This window comes from Molossus molossus, unplaced genomic scaffold (assembly GCF_014108415.1).
Source record: "Molossus molossus isolate mMolMol1 unplaced genomic scaffold, mMolMol1.p scaffold_m16_p_34, whole genome shotgun sequence".
Lineage (NCBI taxonomy): Eukaryota > Metazoa > Chordata > Mammalia > Chiroptera > Molossidae > Molossus > Molossus molossus.
Window position 1 is genome coordinate 737,008 of NW_023425371.1, and position 27,664 is coordinate 764,671.

The 27,664-nt window shown below is 40.5% G+C and overlaps 1 protein-coding gene across 1 annotated transcript in view; it reads left to right on the forward strand.

The window, feature by feature from the left end:
* AFF3 (AF4/FMR2 family member 3) overlaps positions 1 to 27,664 on the forward strand; it is a 538,134-nt gene that overhangs the window by 341,781 nt on the left and 168,689 nt on the right. The window contains exons 6-7 of the mRNA XM_036281386.1: positions 8,138 to 8,218; positions 20,405 to 20,441. Of these exons, the coding sequence (XP_036137279.1) occupies positions 8,138 to 8,218; positions 20,405 to 20,441 (118 nt within the window). The remainder of the gene's footprint in view (positions 1 to 8,137; positions 8,219 to 20,404; positions 20,442 to 27,664) is intronic.

The window sequence follows — 27,664 nt, forward strand, 5'->3', positions numbered from 1 at the left end:
CGAGAAATCTTTAGTAAAGTCCAATTGAAGGGATCTAGCATGAAATAATTTTTTTAAAAGGAGCGGTGGAATCAACTTCAATCAGTGCTCTTATGCTTTTCCATGGACAGACCAGAGTTTGTGGGGACAGCTGAAGTCAGGGAGGTAAGAGGTGGATCTCCAGCGCATGGAATTGATTTCCTTACAATGAATAACACTCTTCACAAGGTGAAGGAAATATTGCAAAGCCAGACACCTGGTGGCCTCAGCTGTTTGAGAACTGGAAGTCTCCGGACAAAGGAGCACGTGTGATGCATGGGTCTGAGGTGCCCTTCAGCCAGTCTGAAGGCTTCCTTTCTGTTCATCAGTGCCTGGTGCTCTCCTTCCTGCCATAAGCCCATGGAGTCATATCACTATCTATGCACATGTGCTTCTTGTCTTCCTCAGACTCTGAAACCCAAATCAAAAGCTGCTTTGTGAATTGATTCCATTAATCTTTACCTACAAGGTGCACCCTCTGTTTTATCCATTGGGGAGCAACCTCATGGAGAGCAGGGCATAGCAATAAGTTTTAAAAGCCCTGGCATTGTGGTGAATTAGATTAGTTGGTGTTCCAATCTGAGATTCTCCCATCCAGGGTTATGCACGAGACCAGAAAATAATGTATAGCTTTGACCCTTCCCAGGTCAACCTTGGTTTACTGGACATATTCCTGGGCTCCCCGTTTAAAGAAATGAGATTTTGCTGTGATTTTTGGTAATGGTGTTATTACAAGTTTTTATTGGTTATTTGCTTATTTGTAATTTTAGCAGCCTCAATGAGATGAAAAATACATTTTTAAAAATCTTAGTAAGAAAGGTTTTTTTTTCAACAGCTGCTCTTTTTCCAAAATCTTTTTATGAGTAATATTCCATCAAAATGATGGGCCAGAACACACTATCTTACTATTATTTTTCAAACTATAGATCCTTCTCCTGTAGTAACAGAATGATAATATTCTTGGAATTCTGTTGATTTAGGCACAAACTTAGAGGTTTGACTGTGATCCTGTTCTGAGCCCAGATCTGCCCAGCCTGCAAGCCTGACCTTGGAGTCCGCAGTTCAAGGCCAGGGCTAGGTTAACAATTGGGACGTGCGCTCTAGGCCCAGTAGCAAGTCTGCCACTTCATCCACTCCAGGGCTGGCGCTCAGCCTCCGGGAGCGAGCCTGCGGGCGCCTTTCCCCCCGCAGATCCAGTGCTCCTGTGCTGCCGGCCTCCGGGCTCCGAAGGACGGGCAGGGTAATACATTACCACGTGTTGCGGCTGGCAGCACTTGTCTGATCAGACCGTCATTCGGCGGATAAAACGTGTGAAAGAACTGAAAAGCTGAGTGATTTTCTGAGATGGAAACTGAAAACAAAAAACACTCTGATTGCAGCAGCCAGTGCCACACACAAACACCGGCTCTGGCGCTCTGCATTTCATTCCCAAGTGACAGAATTAGCCCAGCGTTTTATTTAGAGAAGAGCTAGTTTCTGGTACAAAGAATTCTGGAATTAACCGTGGTCCTTTGCCAGGCCTGGGGGGAAAGTCTCTCCTTTCCAGCAGACCTCTGAGTTGGCAGCCCGTGCTGAGGCGCTGCTGAAAGAGAAAGAAGTCATTTCATCTCGCTCAGTCCTGGCAACAGTTGTACGTGTTTGGTAGAACAAGTGTAATTCACTGTTGCCATCATTTTACAGGCAAAACAGAGAACCCAGAGTGATTACGTGAATTCCTTTCACTGGACCCATTGCGCTAGGCCTTCAGGGGTTACGAGAGCGTTAGACCACACGGTCCCTTCCCTCAGAGAGCTTACAGTCCGGTAAGGGTTAAGACGTGCGTGATCCAAGGGTGGGACACACACAAGGAAAGCTCGCAGCCCAGGTAGCATGTGAATATTAGGTACACGGCACAAATCATGTGTGAAGCAGGGTGAAGTGTGTCGCCCTGGCTGGGGACAGCACTGGTCACTGAGCTTTCTGGAGAGGTAAGTGAAGTTGGAATAACCTGAAAGCAAAACCAAAAAATGTCAGCACAGGAAAGCGAGAGCAGGACAGAGGAATGGCTCGGGGCAGGCCTGTCCAGGAAAGGAGCAGGCCGTGACCCTGCGGCGTTCCTTGCCGCCGCGGTGACAGAGCGGGGGCCCTGGAGGCTCCGGAGCGAGTGCGAGATTTTAGAGAAAACACTCCGTGGCAGTGGCCGAGATCGGCTGCAGTGGGGAAACCTAGACAGGGAAGGGGACCAGGGAAAGTGTTTTTCTGTTCACTGATTTTAGTAGGAAAATGAAAGTATTGTTCAAAATTTTTCTACTTGACTCTATCTGCAAACTAAATGTGCTTTGCAGATCTTCATGACTATACATTTTGAATTCTAAGATAAGGTTTCAGGCTAAAATGCAATGTTTGTTTCTTCTCTCTTTAAATAACATAGAGCGACACTGCTTAGTGAGTGGTTGTCCTCGGTTTCAACCATCTGTCCCAAGACAGGCTGATGCAGGTGACATCAGAGTAGCTACATGGAGGGAGAGGAGGGTTGTGCAAAATGAGCACAGTCTATTCACCTTGAAGCTGTAGATTTTGGGGACTCACGGTCAGTCTTACTATACAATAGACATGAAATTGGAAACCTCGTACATGCCCCATGGCCTCCTGAAAATGGAGAGATGGAGAAAAAGCTGGACAGTTAGTGAAATGCAGTATTCTATTCTATACTCTTATCATTTAACCATCTGTTCTTACATTTAGGAGAAAATGGAGTGTGTTTGCTATAAAGAGACTTGGCATTTTACGCCTTTCTAAGAAATAAGACACCCTGAAATATGTCCCTTGGGTAACAAGACATCTGCTTAGGGCTGGGACTGTGAGGCTGTGTTAACACAGATATGTTGATTCTTAATCCCATCAGTTTGAGGAAGCTAGGCTCATAACTGAGGACCTCTCAGTGCTTGGGAATGAGGTGTTACCTCATTCTTACCTGCAAGAAAATCAAAAAGGAAGGAAGGAAGGCAGATCAAAGAAGTATTTGAGGAGTTTATAAGATCAGACAATAGCTACCTAGACTCTGGAGTACTTGGCTTTAGACATTCTCTCTCTCTCTTCCTATCTTACCAGGTTGTGACTGAAGGATACCCAAGTGGAGGAAACAGGAGCAAAGTAGAAGGGAAGGAATGGTTGAGGCAGGGAGGTCCGGAGCACAGGCAGGGGTGGGAAGATTGGCTTTATACTAAAATCACATTCTTTCCCTGTGAAGTGAGGCAAACTAAGGGAGATTTTAACAGTTAAGAAATTTTCTCCTTTGCTTACATATTAAATCACTACCAGAAAAAGATACAAATTAAACACCTTGTAATAAAATCTTATCTCACTGACTACTATGGTTATGTCAGAGAGCCCTTCCCATTAGAAGACTTAGAGACATTTTCTTCAATACAAAGTACATATCATACTTGAGAAGCATAATAATCTCTTTAAATAACTTTTATGTTTTAGTAACATATAGTTTGTATTAATAATTGCTAGTTAATTGCAGATTATATTTGCACGGTACTTTATTCTTCTGTAAAAACACTTCTCCATATATTCTTCGATCCCCAGACTCCCAACATCTAAAGCTCAGCATTCTATTTCTTTTTTTGTTTGTTTGTTTTGTTCTGTTGTTTTGTTTTGTTTTATCATCCTCACCTGAGGACTTTTTTTTGTATTTATCTTCAGATAGAGCAAGAGGGAGAGAGGGAGGGAGAGAGAGAGAGAAACATCGATGTGAAAGAGACACATCGAGTGGTTGCCACCCACACTATCCCAACCGGGGCCAGGGACAAACTGCAACCAAGGTACATGCCCTTAGCGGGAACCGAACCCAGGACTCTCTGGTCCGAGGGCCAACACTCTAACCGCTGAGCCAAATTAGCCAGGGCCTATTTCTTATTTTAGAGACAAGAATTCTGAAACTAAGCTCTATATTAATCAGTGCCGTCTTTTATTGAATGATTAAACAGAAGAGAACCATGCTATGCTCTTTATATGTATTATCTCATTTAATGCTCATAATTAAACCATGAGCTAGTTAGAATCTCTGTTTTCTATGGTTCTAAGGTACTACAAATTGAGATCTGATTGATTTCAAAGTCTATGCTTGAGATCACTACAAGTTACTGAATATGTGACTTACCTAAGCTCACTGAGCTAGTAAGTGACAGAAGAGGGAATAGAAATAGTCTATTAGCCCTTAATTTTTTCATGCAGCCCTAATGGAGAATTTTAGTATAATGGATAATCAGTCTTAAAAGGTCATTGCACAGTCATTAAAAAACAAATATTTAATTAGTTCATATAAATAATTCTGTTTTTGGAAATTCTAATAGATTTAAGTGTTTCAGGTGACCCTATTGTCTTTATTATTCCTTCATATATAAAGCAGTACTAATTAGATGGGAAATGACATGGAAATACTTAGAATTAAAATAATGTTAGTGAACAGTTTTGCATTGAAATAAGGGCATTCGGTTCAAGTCGGCCAGGTAGTTCGTAGCACTTAGTCTGTGAGGTTCATCTGTGCCGATGAGGAGACACTGGCCCTCTGAAGAAATTCGCAGTTCATCCTCAAAGAATTACATTTAGTAAATCTGAATATTCTTTTAAGAAATTATTAGGATTCCTCCTTGGGGATTATGTTTAGTAAAACTGAATATTCATGAAAGAGATTATTAGAATTCCTTAGTGATTTTTATTCTGCATTTATCAGAAGAAAATAAATGGGTTAAGCGCACATAGAGGTATATACTTATAAAACCAGGTGCAGAAAAAGAATCTAAGTGTTACAATGAGAGAGAAATAGTGCTTTCAAGGAGCATGAGAAGGGAACTGTCATAGCATGTTGGAACAGAAGGGCATCAGCTAAGGCCATGACATACATGATGTTTGAGATGAGCCCTAATGGATGGGTAGAAATCCAGAAGGCAGTTGGGGCAGGACATTCACACACCAACGGTAGTATAAGTAAAAGCAGAGGCTGTCATTTTCTTATACGTGGTGTGTGTGTGGATTAACAAAAAGGCACAAGACTGACACCTGGGACCTTGTTGCAGAAGGCCTTGAATTTGAATACTGTTTGTCTCTGGGGCAAATGCAATAGAGTGGAAAACAACACTGGATTGGGAGGAAGGAGATGTGTGTGGACATCCTGGTGGTGGCGTTTGTGAACTGAGTGAACTTGGGCAAATCACTTAATCTTTTTGAGCTTTGACTCCCTCAGCTCCAGGATGAATATCCTAGTAATTACTTTAAGGGCTGGGTGTGTAGGAGAGAATTCATGTGTAGGTATCTGAACCTGTACTCACAGCAGGAGTCACTGTTGTCATCACTGCCGGTGTCATCACTGTTTTCGGTATACGGTCATCCCTCGCCACTTCATGCTGCGACCTTCACGATAGAGTGAAGCCACAAGCCACAAAGACCGCAGCGCTGCCCTGGCCGGTTTGGCTCAGCGGTTAGAGCGTTGGCCTGCGGTCCAGAGAGACCCGGGTTCGGTTCCCGCTAAGGGCACGTACCTTGGTTGCAGTTTGTCCCCGGCCCTGGTTGGGTCATGTGGGTGGCAACCACTCGATGTGTCGCTTTCACGTCGATGTTTCTCTCTCTCTCTCTCCCTCTCACTCTATCTGAACAAAATATCGAAAAATGTCCTCAGGTGAGGATAAAAAAAAAAAAAGACCGCAGCGCAAAGTGGCAAGGGACGACTGTATATAAATAGAGAATCCTACTTCGGGGAGATTCATTTATTGTGGTAGAGTCTGGAACTGATTAACCGTGATAAAGGAGGGCCCACTGTATGTGATGGTATGAAGATACTGGAGAAGTGGCGCTTTCCATTTTGATCCGCACTTTAGGAAAAATAAGTTGACAGAAGTGTGGAGGATGGCTTAATAATAACAGAAGAAAGAGAACCAATCAGGAAGCTCCTCAAGCAATTCAGGTTAAAAATAATGAAGGTAGCCCTGGCCGGTTTGGCTCAGCGGTTAGAGCGTTGGCCTGCGGTCCGGAGAGACCCGGGTTCGGTTCCCGCTAAGGGCATGTACCTCGGTTGCAGTTTGTCCCCGGCCCTGGTTGGTCGTGCGGGTGGCAGCCACTCGATGTGTCCCTTTCACATCGATGTTTCTCTCTCTCTCTCCCTCCTGCTCTATCTGAACAAAGAATGAAAAAGTGTCCTCGGGTGAGGATAAAAAAAAAAAAAAAAAAAAAAATAATGAAGGTGTGCCCTGGCCGGCTTGGCTCAGTGGTTAGAGCATCAGCCCATGGACCAGAGAGACCCAGGTTTGGTTCCCGCTAAGGGCACATACCTTGGTTGCAGTTTGTCCCTGGCCCCGGTTGGGGTCCTGTGGGTGGCAGCCACTTGATGTGTCTCTCACGTCGATGTTTCTCTCTCCTTCTTTCCTCCTGCTCTACCTGAAGATAAATGCAAAAATGTCCTCGGGTAAAGATAAAAAATAAAAAAAATAAAAAATAATAATAATAATGAAGGTGTGATTAGGACAGTAGTTCAGGTAACCAGAAAGAAAGATAGAGGCACTGCAGAGATACTGTTTAATTTTCTATTCACTGAAAAATGGACTAAGGACCTACTCTGATCCTGGACATAGTCCTCACAAGAGAGAACAAGGATCGAGACACAGAGTAGGATGTGCAGATGCTTGGGGTGTGCGGTGAGAGGCCCAGAAAGGGTCACTGGTCTTCCTTTGCTTTCCATTGGAGAAACCTTGGTACCAGCAGGAAGAAAAGGGACACCTCGGGGGGGGGTGAGCTTCACCCACCCGTGGTACATGTGTTGCAATGGGCAGGAGATGATGGAGGGCCAGTAAATCCTTCCAGGAGGTGTGACTGCCCTCACTCTCCCGTGCCCCCTGTGGGTGTACACCATCTGGGGTGCCGGGGAAGGAGAGTGACCCAAGGAAAAAAGGCACAAGATCATCCTCAAGAAACTCTCACCCCAAAGTCCTGACAGATCCCTTTCAACACCACCCCACCTCCAACTGAGGGAGGAGAGAAAAGTCTTCAGCTACAGAGAGACTTTCTCACTTCTCTGAAAGTAGGCCCACTGCTCCTTGCTTGCTGAGGTTTGGAAGTGGGTGTAAATCCAAAATCGGGTTCAGAACCTATTTGTAAACTGTAAGTCAGTGTCCTGGTCATCAGAAATTGATTCAACTTAATTCCACAGTCACTCAGTGAATGCAAATATCTTCCAGGAGATGGACCTGACAAGAATACTGGAAGTGATGGAAAGGACCCGCCTCCCTCACAGCTCAGGGAAAGGGTGTGGCAGCTTAGTGCGTGCTGAGCTGAAGCTGTCTTCTTAATACTGTTGTCAACATCACAACACACTTTCTTTGTTTCATAGGTGTGACTTGTGTCTTCACTTCTCCATAAACGACATTTTTATGAAGACCAAAGTGATGTGTGCGAGCTTATTGAAAACTCATACTAATATGAGTGTCTAATAAAAGATCTCTAAAGTTGAAAGTGCCTTATGCCATCCTTTAGAAACACCCTGTGAATTCTGTGGGATCAAGTCCCAGAGAAGCAACCCCCTTCGTATGGCATTTCCCACAGAACTTTGCCACCAGGTTGTCCCCTTTTTCCTCAGGCTTAATTGAAGCGAAAATAGGATAACATTGTAGAACTGTGCAGTGGTTCTCAACCTCCCTAATGCCGCCACCCTTTAATACAGCTCCTCATGTTGTGTGGGCAGATCTGCATGTGGGCGGACCCGCCTGGAGATGGATCGAGGAGCGGTGGAGGAGCGGTGTCTCGGTTCCTAAGACCATCGGGAATATGTGTTTTCCGATGGTCTTAGGCGACCGCTGTGAAAGGGTCGTTCGACCCCCAAAGGGGTCATGACCCACAGGTTGAGAACCACTGAATTGTAAGGTATCAAGGGGCATGAGGATAGCCATGGAACCAAAGAATTAGTAAAATTGGGGGGTATCATAAAAGTGGCTTTCACATTTTTTAAGATCCCTTTCATTCCTTATTCATCTCGTGTTTATATCTTAGCCCTCCACGCCTTATCAACGCAGGCTTTATAGCTTCTTTATATGCTGCCTACTTGAAATACTCTCTGTATTACAGTGTTTGCTTTTCCTCCCTTTAGGAGATGACCTGGCTACCACCACTTTCTGCTATTCAGGCACCAGGCAAAGTGGAACCAAGCAAATTTTCATTTCCAAATAAGGTGAGATCCTGTGTCACTCAGGAACAATAAGCTTAGTTCACGCAGAATTTTTCATGGACATTGGGTTTCCCCTTGATTGTCTTTTCCATTATAAATATTCCTGCTAGAGGCATATGGATCTGATTTTCAACATTTTGCAAACATACATTTATTCATCAAAGTAGAAAATCAAGACTGCAATTTTACTTACCTACACTTCTATACTTAATGCAAAATGTGATGCTTATTATAATTGTCATTTTTATCTAAAACTATTTGTGAAGTTGAAATGCATCTTACAATAATTTTGTACAATCAGTGTGATTATATGCTTGTTTTTTCCTGAAAAACTGTCTTTGAATTAATGATGAATCTTAAAATCAGTGTCTTAGAATTGAGGACCTGTAGTATTTAATTTGTCTTGGGTATCTTTTGTAAAGCATAAAATATTATCTCGGACTTTAAAAGAAAAGATTTCCATATTTTTTAAAGACAAGTACACACAAAAATTAGCCACAAAATATATTTAAATTTTATGTGAGTCTAATGTGTTTTATTTGAATACAACTAACATGTCACTTCATACTTGTTACAAAGATGAAATTATGCAAATAGAAAGAGCAAATAATGAAAGTTTCCAGTACCCTCATCACTATTTCATTTTACTACCTAGTGGTTACAACCAGGAGTTTGATGTGTACCATTTCAGTTACTCTCTGTGCACTATATATACACATATGTGCGTATGCAGTTTCTAAAACTCATAAATGGTATAGTACTAAAAGCATTTTTTCTAAGAGTTGATTTTTTTTTCCCCATATACCCACAATACATAAATATCATTGCTAAATAATAATACCACAACTTGCCCTGGCCGGTTTGGCTCAGCAGTTAGAGCGCTGGCCTGCGGCCCAGAGAGACCCGGTTTTGGTTCCCGCTAAGGGCATGTACCTCGGTTGCGGTTTGTCGCCTGCCCTGGTTGGGTTGTGCGGGTGACAGCCACTCAATGTGTACCTTTCACATCGATGTTTCTCTCTCTCGCCCTCCCACTCTATCGGAACAACAACAACAAAAATAATACCACAACTTTCCTGCGTGAATATGTGAAATAATTATTTATTATAATTATCACAATGATAAATTCCATTCTGAGAATTATTTTTCTTTTTCTTAACAAAGTGTATTTGGTGAGTCTTCCAAGTGAATATATGTTTTCTTTATTCTTCTTAACAGCAGCAAAATATTTCATCGTATGAATTTGCTGTAGTTTCTTGAATCAAGCTCCTTTCGATGGACATTCGGATTGTTTATGGTTGGTTGTTATCACAGACACTGTTTCAGCAAACAGCTTCGTGTAGATGCCTCTTTGAATGCCTCGGGCACGGATGCCTAGACGGGAGCTTCGGGGCCAGAGGCATCAGAAGTGTAGTTACCCTTGACCGTGTTTCCAGAATACTTTCTTAGGCATCTTTGCCAGTGTTTAATACTACCTGGCTTTTGTCCTTATTTCTAGGTGAAAAATTGCTGTCTCATTGTTTTCATTTGCCTTTCTCCAGTTTCTGAGTTTGAGCAGGAACTGTTTTGCCTTTGCCACCTGCCCATTCATAGTCGTTGCTCATTCATATCACATTTTAAAAAATGATTTGTAGGAACTTCTTATAGCTTATTCATGTGTCTATTATGTATGATACAACTGTTTTCTTGTAACTTGATGTATGTACCTTTTATACTAGCAAAGTGTTTCATTTTTGTCAGAGACGTTTTTTAAAAAATCTTCCCTGCACCAATATTCTAACAATATTCTCTGTTGTATTCTAAGTCTTTTATAGTTTTTGGTTATAGGTTTTAAAAAAGTTGTGTGGCCCTGGCTGGTTTGGCTCAGCGGTTAGAGCGTTGGCCTGCGATCCAGAGAGACCTGGGTTTGATTCCCACTAAGGGCATGTACCCCTGTTGCAGTTTGTCCCTGGCCCTGGTTGGGTTGTGCGGGTGGCAGCCGCTCGATGTGTCCCTTTCACATCAATGTTTCTCTCTCTCTCTCCCTCCCACTCTATCTGAATAAAAAATGGAAAAATGTCCTCAGGTGAGGATAAAACAAAATTTTTTTTTAAGTTGTGTGGATGGTGTAGCAAAGGATTCTGGGTTTATTCTTATCAATGGCTAGTAGATTATTACAACGCTGTTCATAAAAGTAGCCCATAGTTCCCACCACTGTTTTGAAATACCATACTTATCAATAATTAAATGTCTTATAAATACATAGATTTGTTGTAGGACTATCCTGTTTTGTTTGTTTTTTTTCAATACAGTTATCTGCTTCTTTCCCAGTAATTTATTGTTTAAATCAAAGGTTGACAGACTTTTCTGTAAAGGCTCAAATCGTAAATAGTTCAGGCTTTGCAGACCATACATAAATGAATGACTGTAGCTATGTTCAAATAAAATTTTATTTACAGAAACAGGTGATAGTACAATATATAAATAACTCTTATAATTCAACAATAAAAGGATAATTAACTCATTTTAAGAATGGGCAAAGGATTTAAATAGATAATTCTCCAAACATTTATTTATACTTATTAGCCACCTACAAATGGCTAATAAGTATATGAAAAGATACTACCACTATTATTAATCAAAATCACATTGAGATAATGAGTCATACCTACTTAAATAGCTAAAATCAAAGACAAACAGTAACAAATGCTAGCATGGGTATAGAAAAATTGGAAGCCCTGCTATTAGTTGCTAGTGGGATCATGAGAGTGGTACAGCCTCTTTGAAAATCATGTAGACAGCACCTCAAGCATTGCATTATCCTGTGATCCAGCAAGTCCACTCCTAGATAATATGCCCTAGAGAAGGAAAGCTCATGTCTGTACCAAACTTAGATATACACATTCATAGCAGCATTAATCGTAATAGCCAATAAATGGAAACAACACAATTGTCCTTCAAGTGATGAATGGATCAACAAAAGTGATATATTCTTACAATGGAATACTTTTCAGGCATAAATAAGAATGAAGTGGTGATACTTGATACAATGTGGATAAACCTTAAAACCATTATACTAAGTGAAAGTGAAAGAAACCAGTAACACACAACCACATATTATTTGATTTCATATATCTGAAATGTCCAGAATAGGCAAATAGAGACAGACAGAGAATAGATTAGTGGTTGCTTGCAGCTCAGAGGGGGAGAGGTGGGGTTGCATGATAGCTAAAGGGTAAAAGATTTCTTTTTGAAGTGATAAAAGTATTCTAAAATTTATTATGGTAATAAACTCTGAATATGCTAAAAAGCATTAAATTGTTTAAAACAAAACAAATCAGAGGCTGGGCTATATTTGGCCTGTGGGCCGCAGTTAGCTGTCTCCTAATTTAAATTCTTGGTGATTTCTGACCTATTTATACATACATGTGGTCAGGCCAACGCCTTTTTTTGTTATTGAAAGGTCCTGTCTATTGTACATTTTTGTCTTCCAGATCAATTTAAGAATCATCTTGATGACCTGTTGCCCCTTATAAAAATCTTCTTGGAATTTTGTTTGGTTTCTAATTTAATCTAAGCAAGTATATCTATCTGACTATATTATCTTCCTGTCCAGGAATTTGAACTTATCTCTCTCTGCACTTCTTTTCATAACTTTTTGCACGTTCTTTGGTAAACATTTTTTTTTTTCTTGTAGGTCTTTTACACTGGTTCTTTGGTTTATTCTCAGATATTTAAAGATATTTGCTTACTTTGCTATTTAAATGAGCTTTTTAAAAGTTTTTATATTTTCTAATTAGTCCTCGATGGTGTGAAGAAAATTGACTGGGTTTTATATATCTACTCACTGAATTCCTTTCAATAGACTTTTTGGTAAACTTACATTTTTCTAGTAGGGGAAAATAGAAGGAATAACAAGGAGGAGGATGGATGGTGATGGTGACTGAGAATGGATGAATTTTCAGTAGAGACCTTAAGAAAGACCTTCCTGAACATCTCAGTACATCTCCACACAAGCTGAATAAACTATTCCGCTAAACCCAAGCATGTTCCATTTATGTATATTTTGGAAAATAGCGTGGGAGGGGGTTGACTGCAGAGCGCCAAGGGGAGATCTGGGTGACTTTTCAATAGAGAGCTTCAGGAAGACCTTCCTGCCCTGGCCAGTGTGGCTTGGTGATTAGAGCATCAGCCCGTGGGCCAAGGAATTGCAGGTTTGATTCTGGTCAGGGGCACGTACCTTGGTTGCGGTTTGGCCCTGGTCGGGTCATGAGGGAGGCAGCCAATCAATGTGTGTCTGTCACATTGATGTTTCTCTCTCTCTCTCTCTCTCTCTCTCTCTCTCTCTCTCTCTCTCTCTCTCTCTCTCTCTCTCCCCTTCTCTGTCTGAAAATAAATGGAAAAATATCCTCAAGTAAGGATTTAAAATAAAATAAAATAAATAAGAAAGACCTTCCTGAGGAGGTAGCATTTGAGCAACTCCCTGAAGGAGGTGAGGGAGCAGGTCATGCAGACAAGGGGGGAAGAGAGTTTCGCAGAGATGGAAGAGAAGGTGCAAGTTCCATGCGGCAGGAACATGCCTGGATGTCAGAGGCACCGCAGGGCCTGCAGGGCTAGGGCAGAGCAGATGGGTGTGGAACAGCAAATGACACAGAGGTGAGGACAGAGTAGGGCTGTTGGGACTCTGCTGCTCTGCTCTGGGTGAATTGAGAAGTCATGAAGAATTTTGCAAAGAACAAGTTTGTTCTGTCGTATTCTTATTGTGTCAGCTGGAACCTCTTACATCTTTGCCTTATTCATGATGTTGAGGAGGATTCCACGGCATTATTATTGAATAATAATTGCTTTTTATAATCTGTGTCCCGCCAAGGTAGCTTCTGTCTGTTCCTAGCATTCGGAACATTTTAAAGGTTTGAATTCTCTTTTCATTTTAAAATTAAGGTATAATTTACAGACAGTAAAATTCACCCTTTTTACTATCCTGCAAGTTTTGACAAATACCACCCAGATCTCCCTTGGCACTCTGCAGTCAATCCCTCCACACCCCAGTCCCTGGCATCATTGATGTTTTCCAGAACAGACATACATGGAACAAGTTTGAGTTTAGTTGAATAGTTTATTCAGCTTATATTGAAATGTTCATAGCTTTTCTTTAAGCTGTTAATGCAATAAATTACATTGATTGTCTGGTTTTTAACCATCTGTATAGTCATGATTAATTTCCTTGGTTATGGTATATTGCTCATCTACTATGCTTTTGGACTTAATATGCCAATGTTGTCCCAGCCAGTGTGGCTCAGTGGTTGAGCGTTGACCCATGCACCAAGAGGGCACTGGTTTGATTCCTGGTCAGGGCACATACCCAGGTTGTAGGCCTGATCCCCAGTGGGGGACATGCAGAAGGCGGCCAATCAGTGTTCTCTCTCATCAATGTTTCTATCTCTCTCTTCCTCTCCCTTCCTCTCTCTCTAAAATCAATAAAGAAAAAGAATTTTTAAAAAATATGCTAATGTTTAATTTAGTAAGTCTACTCCTATGTTCATAAATGCACTTGAACTAGTTAACTTTCTATGTATGTGTTCAGTTTCAATACCAGGAATAAAATAGCCTCTTATAATAAATTCATTAGCTTTATACTTTTTTTTTTTTTTTTTTTTTTTAATTCTGGGACAGTTTATATAGCATGCCAATTTTTTCTCCTTAAAGGCATGGTATAACTCATCCAGAAAACTTACTGTATGAAGAGTTTTCTTTTTTTTTTAATCCTCACCCGAAGGTATGTTTTCATTGATTTTGAGAGAGAAGGAGAAACATCATCAGTTGCCTCTTGCACACTTCCTGACTGGGGATCAACTGGGATCGAACCCACAACCTAGGTATGTGCCCTGACTGGGAATCGAATCTGCAACCTTTTGGTGCACAGGAAGGTGCACCAACCAGCAGAGCCACCCGGCCAGGGCTGTGGAGTTTTATTCTAAGAGGAGAAGAGAAGATCTGTGCTGGCTGTCTCTAGAGAGCACACCTGAGCCTCCCCCACCTCCTTCTTCCCCAGGATGTCCTCTCCCTCTCTCTACCTCTACCTCTACTTTTTTTCATGTACTTCCATGCCTATTGGCTTATTCAAAATTTCTACCTCTTCTTGGGTTACTTAATCTTTCTTTTTTTCTTTTTTCCTCCTTAGGGTTTTCAAACATACACATAATATTCTTTTTTTTAGTAATTGTCTTTACATTTTTTTTTCTTTATTGATTTTAAAGAGAAAGGGAGAGGGAGAGAGAGATAGAAACATCGATGAGAGAGACACATTGATCGGATGCCTCCTGCATGCCCTCACTGGGGATCAAGCCCACAGCCCCGACCAGAAATTGAACCAGCAACCATCTTGGTCCATGGGACAATGCTCAACCACTGAGCCACACCGGCTTGGTACCTTTAAATTTTAATATATCAACCTATTTGAATTCTTTTTATCAATTGCTACATTTAATTAGTATCTATATCCTATCCCAAAACGGAACAGTTTTAGTTTGGTCTCCTTCACCACCATCCCTCAGTTTGAGATCGTCTACAATATTTCCAATTATCATTATTGTGACTGTTTCTAGCATTCTGCTTTGACAGTTATTTGTTAGTTCCTTAATTTATCATAGTGTCTTGTGTCTCAAGTCTTCCTCTTTTTAAAATGTGTTTATTGTTTTGCTAGGGTTTATTTTCCAGCAGATTTTTAGTCCATTCTTGATCTAAAGTTTCTAGCAGACCTTTTCTGCAGTTGCCTTTAATCCTCCCACCTCCCTCCCCACATCCATTCATTTCTCCAGGGATCTCATGTAGGCCTGGTGCCTTAAATACTCTGCACCCCGAGCCGACAGCTTCTAAATTAGTATCTCTAGCCCCTTCTCCACCCCCAGACTCCATACTTGTGTTTCTACTTACCTATTCAACGTCTCCACTTAGATAGCAAACCCACATCTCAAGCTCGACACATCAGAGTTGAGCTGTATTCCCCCACAAGCCATCCAGCCCAGTGTTTCCTGGTGAGTGCTTCCTCCATTGTTGCTGTTGGCTCAGGCCATGTGCCTTGTAGCCATCTGAATTAGTTTTCTGGGGCACCTATAACAAAGTGCACACCCCAGGGAGCTTAAAATAAAAGACATGTATTCTCTCACTGTTCTAGAGGCAGGATGTCAGAAATCAAGGTGTCAGTGGGGCTCTGCCTTCTGAAGGCTCCAGAGAACCCTTCCCTGCCTCTTCCAGCCCCTGGTTAGTAGTTCGTCACATTCCTTGGCTTATAGCTGCATCACTCGATTTCTGCCTCTGTAGTCAAGTGACTGTCTTTGTGAGTCTGTGTCCAGAACTCCCTCCTCTTATAAGGACAGCAGCCATTAGATTTAGGGCCCATACTAATCTTTGTCCTGCAAGGCTCCTATAATATCCATGTAAGGACAAATTCACAGATTCTGAGTGGACATGAGCTTTTGAGGGACACTATTTAACCCAGTACAGTATCCTTGACTCCTCTGTTTCTCAAACCACACATCCAAGCCATCATGAAGTCATGTAAAAATACTTATTTTATTCCTGAGTCTACATGCTTCCCCTGCCATCACAGCTATGACCTTAGTCTACACCACCATCACCTCCTGCAGGAGTTAATTGTAATCGCCTCCCAACTGGTCTCCCTGTTTGCACACTTGCTCTGCCCCCCACTCATTTATGTCATCATCCCCTCCAGCCTGGACCATTTCAGTTCTCCAGCCTCAGCCCGATACAGTCTGTTCTCCACACATTATCTTTCCATATTTTTAAAACAAAAATCTCCTCTTGTCACTTTAGTAGTCAAAACTTTCCAATGGCATTCCACACTTAAAATGCACTGCAGTAATTCTTACAATTTTTGTACATAATCTGGCCCAAATCATGGCTTGACCCAAAATACAATCAGGTTAGCATTTTTGCTATGTAAACATATCCATGGTATAAATACATTTTCTGATATAATTGAACTCGTACTTCAAAGCATATTTTATTGTGACTTTTCCAAAACGATTATGCAGATTTACTTTGATGAATGTAAATTGTTATGTTTAAGCAACCACTTAACTCGTGAGATAAAATTGAGACCTCAGATTATTAGTACAGAAATTCATTTTTCAAGGCAGAAAGCAAGTTACAAGTATCTCACCCAAAATACTACATTTAAACTATCATATATGGTACAGAATTTCTAATTCAAATGAAACAAAAATATATGTCTTCTCTTTAGGACTACTATAGGATTTCTATGGAACTGTTTCAACTCTAGATCTTTTTGCCTCGCCCAAGAGAAAAAAATTAAGTGATTTTACAAAGTGTAGGAACATGGCATGACTTTAATAATGCTTTTCGTTCAGAAAACTTTTAGTAAGTAATTATCTTATACAAATGAAATAAGACCACATTAGTGTTCTGTTTTTGCTGTAACAGACTACCACAAACTTAGTGACTTAAGACAACACAAATTTATTAACTTACAACTCTGGAAGTCAGCAGTCAGCAGGGCTGATTTACAGGGCTGAAATCAAGGTGTTGGCAGGGCTATGTTCCTTCGGAATGTTCCAGGGGAGACCTCTTTTTCTTGCCTGTCTCGGCTTCTCCAGGCTGCCCCTGCCACTTAGCGCCCGGCCCTCATCACTCCAACTTCTGACTTCCTGTCACATCTCCTCTGACTCTCCCGCCTCCTTCGTTCCCATAGAAGGACCTTTGTGATTATATCAGGCCTACCTGGATAATCCAGAATAATCCCCCATCTCAGAATCATCAGTTCAATCACAGCTGCAAAGTCCTTTTTGCCATGAGAAGTAACATATTCACAGGGTCCAGGAATGAGGATACAGACATCTTTGGGGGGCCCTTTTTCTGCCTACGGCAAAAGCTGTCATTAATTTTGACACATACTGTACCTCTTCCAACCTGTATCTCAACTAATTAGTATTCTGTCAGCTAGCTGGAGGCTTGCGTATCCTTAACTAGATAGATTATTAATGTTTGAGATTACCACTGTATTGCTCGTGTGTGGGAGCTAGAATTGTTTATAAAATTTGAGGGGTAAAATCTCCTAAATGAGTAATAAATAATTAAATTAAGCCCTTATTAAGATTAAAGGGGAAGTTTGACCTCACAAGAAAAGTTGATTTAACTGTTGCCAGTACCACTAAATTAATTAGCTAAATACTTCCGAGAATTTCCCCAATTTGTCTGGGTATTGAAGGACATAACATATAGTAAAGTCAATTGTTACTGAATTTGGATATTTCTTCTGTTCTCTGAACACTTAATTTGGAGTCTCTGTTTCCTAGACAAATACTACCAGACATGTCTGCCTCATTCTTCAAATCTCAAAAGTAATTGAATTTGGTAGAGAAAAGAATGCATGACTTCTTTAGGTCGGCTGCCATTATTGGGTATTTCAACCAAGGGGAGAAAAAGAATTTGCTTTGTCCATTTTCCTTTGTTTCTATAGCAGACTCTTAAATTTTGAAATGCAGGTAAAGAACTCAAAATTGTACAATTGTCCCCATCCTCAGAAGGTATACAGGCAAACCTAATGGCATTGCACAAACAGCTCACATAGCAGTGGATTCTGAATCTGATGGGATCAGACCTGGTGTGAAACTGAGCTTGCTGATTGACTTTTAAAGCATTGTACAGAAGAATTCTAGCATGGTTACAGAAACAAGAATACACTTGCTTTCTCTTTGTGCCTGGAGAATGAAAGCCAGCAGGGGTGAAGGGAAGTGCTTCTCTGTTGGAAAGTTCACCTCCTTTTTTGGGTTGCTAGCGTGCTTCAAAAACTACATAAACTGAACTACCAAGCAAAATAGAGACACGCTCATAGACAGAGAGCAGACAGACAGCTTTGTTGGGGAGTCGGGGATGGGGTGGTGGGGAGATTGAGCCAAAAAGAGAGAGAGAACTCATGGACACGGACAACAGTGTGGTGATTGTGGGGGGAAGGAGGAGGTGGAAGAGAGCCTAGAGGCAATAGTGATAGAAAAATAAAATAAAATTTTTAAAAACTACCCCAAAATGTCTAGACCAAAAACTCAATATTTAGCATTACCTCAAGTGAAACATTGAAATTAATTGTAAATAATATTATTTTAACTATTTTGAGCTTTATAGAATAAGATTCAGAAGAAAGTGATTGGTGGGGGTGAAGGGAGGCCTAATGAAATCAGACGGTTCTTTTTCCTCTGGAAATTAGCTTAATGTTTTTTGGGGGGGAGGTCTGAAAATAAGAGAAGATATATTTCCATTTATTGCCTTTTATAGTTCTAACGATGGGTTGGTAGACAAACAAGGGAGAGGTATAAGTGGTCCAGTCTTCAGATGGTTCCAAAAAGCTGTTTGGAAGTTATGCTCACACAGTGTAAGAAGTGTCCTTGTCAGCAAGAAGGCTTAAGAACGACTGTGTTTTATCGATCTAAGGTGCATGGTTGTTCACATTTTAAGTTCCCTAAAAATCAGGTTGTGTTTACAGCTGGTGGCATCTTGCAGCTAATTGGCAGCAGTGTTCTTTCCTAGTGGTCGCTGAGACCGTGCAGCCTCACAGTTTGATGGCATGTTAAACTTGGTGGGAAATAGACGTCGTCATGGTGCTCCACTGAAGTGCTTTCTCAGACACCAGTGTGCTTGGTGATTTCTGTCTTCAGCAAAAGGATGTGTACAGACTTGACTTCCCAGCTCAGTATAGCACATATAAAGGAGCTTTAAGAGTCCCATATACCAAACAAGCATTTAGGTTTGGGGAATTCGGAATTTAAAGATGGAGAAGAAGAAATTTCCATCTGGAAATCTAAGTAGCCAGAAGTGGTCCCTTTGGTGCACATGACTGCCGGTAACACACACTTGAATCACACTGGCCAACCAAAAGCAGCAGATTAACCTCAGAAACGACCTCATTCGGGGTTACAAACAACTTCTGTATACTTTTCTGTTTCTCTGAATTGTCTTTAATGACTAGATAATACTCGTCTGTGTTTAAACACTAAGTGTTACTTAATGGAACACTCCTTGAGTCAAGAAAATAATAGTAGCGTTCTTTTAATGCTATTTATTATCAAATTGTGTACTTGAAGTATGTGCAGCTTATGTCATTTATACCTCAATAAAGCTGCTTTGTTGTTTTTTTAAAAAGAGTCCTGGTTGAAAAGAGAAAAGATGCTCAACATTATTAGTCACTAGGGAAGTATAAAGCAAAACCACAATGAGAAACTATTTCACATCCACTAGGATGGCTAAAATAAAAGTTTTAAAAATTAAAAGACAGAAAATAACAAGTGTTGGTGAGGCTGTGGAGCAATTGGAACCCTCACACATCGCCAGCGGGAATGCAGAAGGATGCAGCCACTGTAGAAAACCGCTCGGCGGTCCCTCAGAAAATTTAACAAAGAATCACCACATGAACCTGCACTTCTACTCTTACATATACACCAAAAAGGATTGAAGACAGGGACTCAAACAAGTGCACATACATGTGTGTCTGTGGCAGTACTACTCACAATAGCAAAAGGCAGAAACAGCCCAAATGTGCATTAACAGGTGCATGGATCTGTTCATACAAACTGTTGTGTAAACACACACACAATGGCATATTATTCAGCCATAAAAAGGAGTGAATTACGGATACAGGCTGTGACATGGATGAATCTCCACAACAAGCAAAGCAAAAGGAGCCGGACACAAAAGATCACATAGTACATGATCCCACTGCTATGTAATATCCAGACTAGATAAATTCACAGAGCCAGCATGCTGACTAGTGGTTGTCAGGGACTGAGGGGAGGTGGCATTAGCAAGACACTGCTTAGTGCTAAGGAGTTTGACTTTGGAATGATGGAAATATTTTGCAAGTAAAACGAATTGGTGGTTGTACAACATTATGAATGTACTAAGTGCCACTGACTTGGTCCCTTTAAAGTGGCTAATTTTGTGTTACGTGAATTTCACCTCAATAAACAAAACAAAAGGTCCATAATACAAAGGAGAAAGTGATTGTGAACTATATTGCCAGAACTTTTTAGCAAGCACATTCCTGCAAATGGTTTTTATTACAGTCACTGGTAGAAATTGACCAATGATTCATTTCTGAATGACCAGGACTATAGCTCACATTCATCCTAGATTTTGGAAGTTCAAAATGAGAAAATTAATTGATATTTCTTGTTCTTTTAGGACTCTCAACTCGTTTCCTCCGGACACAATAATCCAAGTAAGAAAGGCATCTCTCTACAGCTTTATACGTGTAAGGGGGAGGGGGTAGAGGTAGAGGGTGAAGAGGGGCAATGCATGCAATAAACAATAGGTGTAAAATAATTTAAAAACAAAATCAAATGGGGAAAAAGAGGGCCCTTTGTTCAGTTATTTCCCAAAGGCATAAGATTCATGGTGACCTTGAGGGATCCTCTATCTTTTTTCAAGGGAAGGAGGGCCAGAGTATAAAATGGTGGGTGAGTTTCAAAATAGTCATAGGTTGAAGGAACATAATTTTTTATTATAGTTGGTTTCTGGTCTGTGTGGAGGGCAAAAACTTTTTCAAAGACACTAATGAGTTATGTAAATCAAAAGAAAAAATGTGGGCAAAAAAAGAGAACCAATCAGAAGACCTCGAGATTAATGGCCTTAGAATCCATGAAGAAACCAAGCACTCTCTGAGACAGACAGACTCAAGGGTCTAGGAAGGAATTTCCTTATTGAATCCAGTGTCACGTGTTTCCTGGTCAAAGAGAGGATGTTATCATTCCATGAAGTAGTGTTTTCATTCTCTTCTTTGGCAGCACTAATTGTTATTAATGTTTTCTTGAGCATTAAAAAGACACAAGCTATCTCATTCATGTCATGAACAACATCCACAAAGACTGGGCTTTGTTCGTCTAGGACCAGCCAGTCAGCTGAGAGTACCCCGTGCCAATTACAAAGCTGTGTTTGAACATGAAAATCTCTCTGAGCTCATAGATGTGTCTTTGGAACTGAGGCTCACCCACTGAACCTCTGTGAGGGCAGAAGGGTTGGGGAGAAAGACATTCAGACACATGTTAGGAAGCCCCAGACCTCTCGTGCACAGCTGAAGAAAGCTCAGGGGAGGGTGACAACGGACGGATAGCGATGCGTCGGAAATATCACTGAATTACCTCACCCTCTTTGGGAATTTGCTGTGAGCACAGGTACCAGCCAGCAAAGAGAAGGAATGCTCAGGGTCTTGAAATCTAAAGGAAAAAAAAAAAATTCAATAGTAAGAAAAGGATCCAGAAGAAATGCATGGCTAAGTCCATGAGTTGAGGTCTGGCACCCTGTGCCAGACTAACGCATATAGAAAATCGCAACGACTTTCCTTAACTGTGTCTTTCATCTGAACGTAAACAGTTCAGGGCAGAGGAAGGATAAAATAGGTAAATACATGTACCTTCTCTCAGCTTACAGTTTTTTGGAGTTTTTACATTAAGAAGAACAAAAGAAATAAGTGTCAAGTCTCTTCTATGTGCCAGCAGCTTGACATGTGTTATTTCACTTGATTCTAGCAGTAACTGGATGAGACAGGCATTATGGTCCCCATTTTGCACATGATGAAAATGAGATTCTGAGGTTACTAACCAGCCTAGTTTCTAGTGGCTAAAAAAAAAAAAAAATGACAAGTAAAATTTAAATGCAGGGATGTCTGCCCCAAAGACAACAGACTTTTCATCCCATTACCTTGACCCCAAAAAGGATTGCTTCTATTACTTCATTTGAGATTGAGTTCTTGTCCAGTGACTGTGCACTGTGGGTCTTGTGTGCATGCAGCGTGTTTTCCAGCATGCCCTAACATTGACATGCTAAAACTGCGCCCGGGTTATGTGACAACAGACCGCGGTCTGCGGAGTGCGAGGGCACCTGCCTTGTGTGGCATGAAACCCTCTGGCATTTCAGTGCCTAAGGAAATCTGTGATTGGAGTTTTCTTTTCTGGGATAGGGAGATTGTTTTTTTTTATATTTTAAAAAATAAATCCTCCTTGCCTAGCCGGTGTGGCTCAGTGGTTGAGCGTCGACCCGTGCACCAAGAGGTCACTGGTTTGATTCCCAGTCAGGGCACATGCCCAGGTTGTGGGCCCGATCCCCAGTGGGGGGCATGCAGGAGGCAGCCAGTCGATGTTCTCTCTCATCGATGTTTCTATCTCTCTCCCTCTCCCTTCCTCTCTCTCTAACATCAATAAAGAAATACATTAAAAAAATAAATAAATGAATCCTCCCCAAAGGCCAAGCACATCTCTATGCAGGTAGTGTCACTGTTAAAATCTGAGCATTCACGCGCGGCGCAGCTGCAGGGAGCTGGTCCCACCGGCACTGCCCCTGCTGCTCCTTGCATTTGATTTGAAATCCTTACCATGTTTGGAATCGTGACTCTAGTAAATATGTAGAAAATAGAAAGCCCCGAACTTCAGAGAAACCAAACACAAAATATAGATGTGTGGATTGATGAACTGTCCTTCCACTTTAGGTCAATGCTTCTTTTTTTCCCCTGAAATTAGAGATGTTATATTATATAGATACTAAGAGAAAAGAGTAAAAATTAAACATAAAACTATTTTTAATCCAAATTTTTTAAAAGATTGATACTTGAGTCAGTTTGCTGAATCACTGGTTAAGTTTAGAAAATCAAAGCTTATTAAGCATTGCGCATGCCCTGTTTAAGTGGCAGACTGGGCAAGGGCACCTCCCCTCTCATCAGAATAGAACCCCATGTAAATTAGCATAAAATGCTTTGGCTGGTTTGGCTCAGCGGTTAGAACATCGGCCCATGGACCAAAGAGTTGTGGGTTTGATTCCAGTCAAGGGCACGTACCTGGGTTCTGGGTCAATCCCCAGCCCTGGTTGAGGTCATGCAGGAGGCAACCAATTGTATGTCTCTCTCACATCAATGTTTCTCTCTCTCCCGCTCTATCTGAAAATAAATGGATAAATATCCTCAGGTGAGGATTAAATAAATAAATAAATAAATAGATTATCATAAAGTTATAGCAATCAAACTACATCTGTAATAGCACTGAGGACAAAAAAGGATGCATCAACAAACCAAAACCTCAATTGAGTTTCTGGAAAACAGAGAGTAGATAGGACCCTCCTATTAAATAATCATGGACAGGGAAGGTCATGACCCAGAAAAATAAAATAATGAAACAAACAGGAAGAAGCTCTAGGACTGGTGGGAACTGTCCTCAGGAGCTCCAAGAGAGATCCCAGACTTCCGCTCAGCCTCACAGAGAACAGGCGTGGAATGCAGACAGTGGTGGGAACCTGAGTCGTTCTTCCACCTGCGGCCCCTCCACCCCTGTCCTTGCTGGTTCTCATACAGAGCTTTCCATCTGGAGTTCCACCCATCCCCTCAAAAAGAAAACCAAAATAGCAAAAACGGTAATGTTTGCTAAGGAAATGAACAGTTGACTAGAAGCCCTAGTTGGGAGCTGATACCTAAGAGAAAAGTGGCATAGATTCTGAGAAAATACCAGACCTTAAAAGCAGTCTTGTGAGCGGTGGAAGAAGAGTTAACTGTTTTCAAGATGGAAATAAAAAAATGCTACACACACAAAATAAAGCACTTCTTTTTGGGGGTGGGAGGTGATGAGAGGACCAGGGCTCCGGCTTGTCTTGAGGTCTCTCTTCTCCTGAACCCTAAATGAAGCTTTCCAGTTACAAAGATCTCTAAATCAACCGTTTCAGGCAAGGGATGTATGTGTTAGGAAAAAGATCAATATACTAATACAGGAAATCCACCTCAATTACCTTTGTGAACCAACCTGTTATTATTCAAAACCATGAATGTGTAACCAATGACCACCAAAGAGAAGGACTGATTAGGAGGAAATCTATTTAATTCAAAAAACAAAAGAAAAAAAATGTTAAGTATAATTAGTCTAAAGAAACATTTGAAATTATTTGTATTAAAAGGAAAGCCCTGGCTGTTTTGACTCAGCAGTTAGAGCATAGGCCTGTGGACCAAAGAGTTGCGGGTTCGAATTTTGGTCAAGGGCATATACCTCAGTTGCAGGTTCAGTCTACAGCCCCAGTTGGAGTTGTGCGTGAGGCAACTGATCAATGTGTTTCTCGCTCGCTCCCTCCCTCCCTCCCTCCCACTGTATCTTAAAATTAATGGAAAAATAACCTTAGGTGAGGATTAAATAAATAAAAGGAGAGAACGGATTGGTATGAAAAAATCAATAGTTACAGAACAAATGAGCACTTGAGAATTTAAAATATGGTCGACAGAAATGAATAGAAATGATTGGTAATAGCTGAGGATTTGAAGAAGTACTAATCAGACCTCTAGAAATGAAAAAAAGAATAATAGAAATGAAAACTTCCTCAGTCAGGTTGAACAGCAGATTAGATACAGCTGAAAACATTAATGCATTGGGAAATTGAATTTAAGAAATTATCTAAAAAGAAATTTATCTAAAATATTTTGTCTGCAAACCTAGAGACAGAAATGGAGGTTAAGAAACATGGGGGAGCCCTGGCCAGTTTGGCTCAGCAGTTAGAGCGTCAGCCTATGGTCCGGAGAGACCCGGGTTCGGTTCCCGCCAAGGGCACGTACTTCGGTTGCAGTTTGTCCCCGGCCCTGGTTGGTCGTGCGGGTGGCAGCCACTCAATGTGTCCCTTCACGTCGATGTTTCTCTCTCTCTCTCTCTCCCTTCCTCTGTCTCCCTCCCACTCTATCTGTACAAAAAATGGAAAAATATCCTCGGGTGAGGATTAAAAAAAAAAAAGAAACATGGGGGATAAAGTGAGAAAGTCTAACATACATTTAAGTAGGATTTCAGCAAGAGATGAGGGAACAGAGGACATGTTGAGGATAATGGCTGTGTCCAGCTGGTGTGGTTCAGTGGATTGAGCATCGTCCCATGGACTGAAAGGTGCCTGTTCAATTCCTCATAAGGGCACATGCCTTGGTTGTGGACTTAATCCCCAGTAGGAGGCGTGCAGGAGGCAGCCAATCGATGTTTCTCTCTCTCATCAATTTTTCTCTCTTTCTCTCTCCCTTCCTCTTGCTCTCAAAAAGTCAATAAAAATATATTTTTTTTAAAAAGAAGATAATGGATGAAAATTTTTTAGGATTGAAACACACCCACAGATTTTAGAAACCCAATGACTGTTAAGCAGGATAAAAACAAGGAAGTCCACACTAGATACTTTATAGTTAATCTACAAACCACATAGATAAAGAAACAATTCACGAATTGCCCTGTCATACCTCCAAAGAAGCAACAATTGAAATTCCAGTTGCCTTCTTTCTCAACAGCAGCTGTGGGAGCCAGCAGACAGTGAAATTATAACTTCACCTTTGTGTATCTGGAAATTGACAAGGTGATTCTCAAATTTATTTGATAGAACAGAAGGCCAAAAATAGCTCAGATACTCCTAAAGAACAAGATTAGAGCCTGGCTTTTCCAATATTAAAAATAAATAAACATTTTTATCTAAGTAATACAGTCAGTAATAGACAAATTGAGCAATGAAAGAGAATATGGGACCTAGAAACAGACCCACAAACATATGAAGATTAGATTCATGACAGAGCTGATAATGTAGATCAGTGGAGAAAGAATGGGCTTCTTAATTGATAGTACCAATGACATTAAATGCCCCAAATCCTATAAAAAAAAACTATTTCTGGTATTTATAAAAGATCTAAATGTGAACAGTTTGGTTATACACTTTCCAAAGACAAGATAGAACATATTTTGGTATATTTCTTAAATAAAAACATGAAAATTATCAAATACAGGAAAATACCGATATATTCAAGTAAATTAAAATTGAGAACTTATAATCATTCACAGATACCAGAAAAAGAGTAAAAGACTCACACTGGGAAAAGTTACTCAAGGTGTGTGTGTGACAGAATATTTGTATCAAGACAATGAAGTACTTCTGTGAGTTAAAAAAAAAAATTACAAAAATGTTTTTTAAGAAATGAGAAGGGATGTCAGAAGAACAAGCACAAAATATCTGCCTCGAGAGAGAAATGCAAACACTGTACTGAAATTTCACCTAACCTTATTAAATGAGAAAAAAATTCTTTCAAGTTTGATTATAAATTAAGTTGGAAACCAGCTCAGGATTCCCTGGTAAAGTTTCCAAACATGTGCACAAGGAAGGATATTCATGATACTTGTAACTGTATCATTCATAATGGAAAACACCTAAATGTCCGCCAGGGGTAAAATGAATACGAAAATCATGGTAGATGTTTTACAGAATGCGCAGTGGCGAGCATGAACACACCAAAGCTACGTCCATCATGGTGGCTGGATCTAAAAATCATGATCTTGAGTGATAGCAGTAAGTCTCAGAGGAATGCATATAGTGCGATTCCATTCGTACAAATTTCAAAATCAGGAAAAACTAAAGACTATTTTATTTACCAGTAAATGCATGGGTGGTAAAAACTAGCAAGAAGAGAAAGAGAATGTTAACACAAAACTCCATTACTAGATCGCTATGCTGGGTTGGGGGCAGGAGGAGGACGAGAACTCGGAGGCTTTGGGGTTATTCCTTGGGAACATCTCATTGCTTAGCTTGGATACTACACAGTTAATTCATTTTAATTTCTAATAACTTTGTGTACATTTTATGTACATTAAATGCATGTTTTGTTTAGCATCTTTTTTAAGGAAAAGCAAAGCCTTTACTTGAGACAGATTACCCTGTGGCATGATGAAATGAAGAATGAGAGTCCATGGGACCTAAATGCTGGGAACAGTTGCCTTCATTCAGGTTCAGTGACATTCCCTTCTGAACAGGTCCAGTTCCACATCTTGACTGACTAGTATTTATATTGTATGGTATCTTAATCTGTTATTGGTTTATAATTTTTCTCATTGGCCTACAGGAAATTCCAAAAATTAAATTATTAATTAAATTAATATTAATGAGGATGCCTCAATAATTACTGAACAGAATATAAATACTTGAAATCATGGCTATGTAGGTGGAAGGTATAGCTATGCGGTTGTAGGTGGTAGAGGGAGGGAAGGCGGGAGAGAATAGATGGATGAATTTACTCATTTTATATAGTTTATGAGAAAAGATACTGTCAGAAGTTAGTTAATCAAGAAATGGAAGAGTGAATGTATTGAAAGTTATAAATACTCACTGGAGGTAGTAAAAATAATGATAGAACAAATAAAAATTGTAAGGAGAGGGCAGGTGATAGTATATTAAATACCTTCTCTCTCATCCTTCATATCAGAAGTCATTAGGTACCATCTAAAGTTGATACGTCTGGAAATACATGTATTACTTACAGTGATGGCTGAAAGGCTCACAGAACTAAAATCAAAAGCAAGCCAAGGCTTTACCTTTTCCCTACTGTTCAATTTGTTTTACCGTGTACATGGATTACTCTTCTTACAAAGAAAAGTTGTAGTGTATCACACCTTTACTCTGCGCAGAATCCAG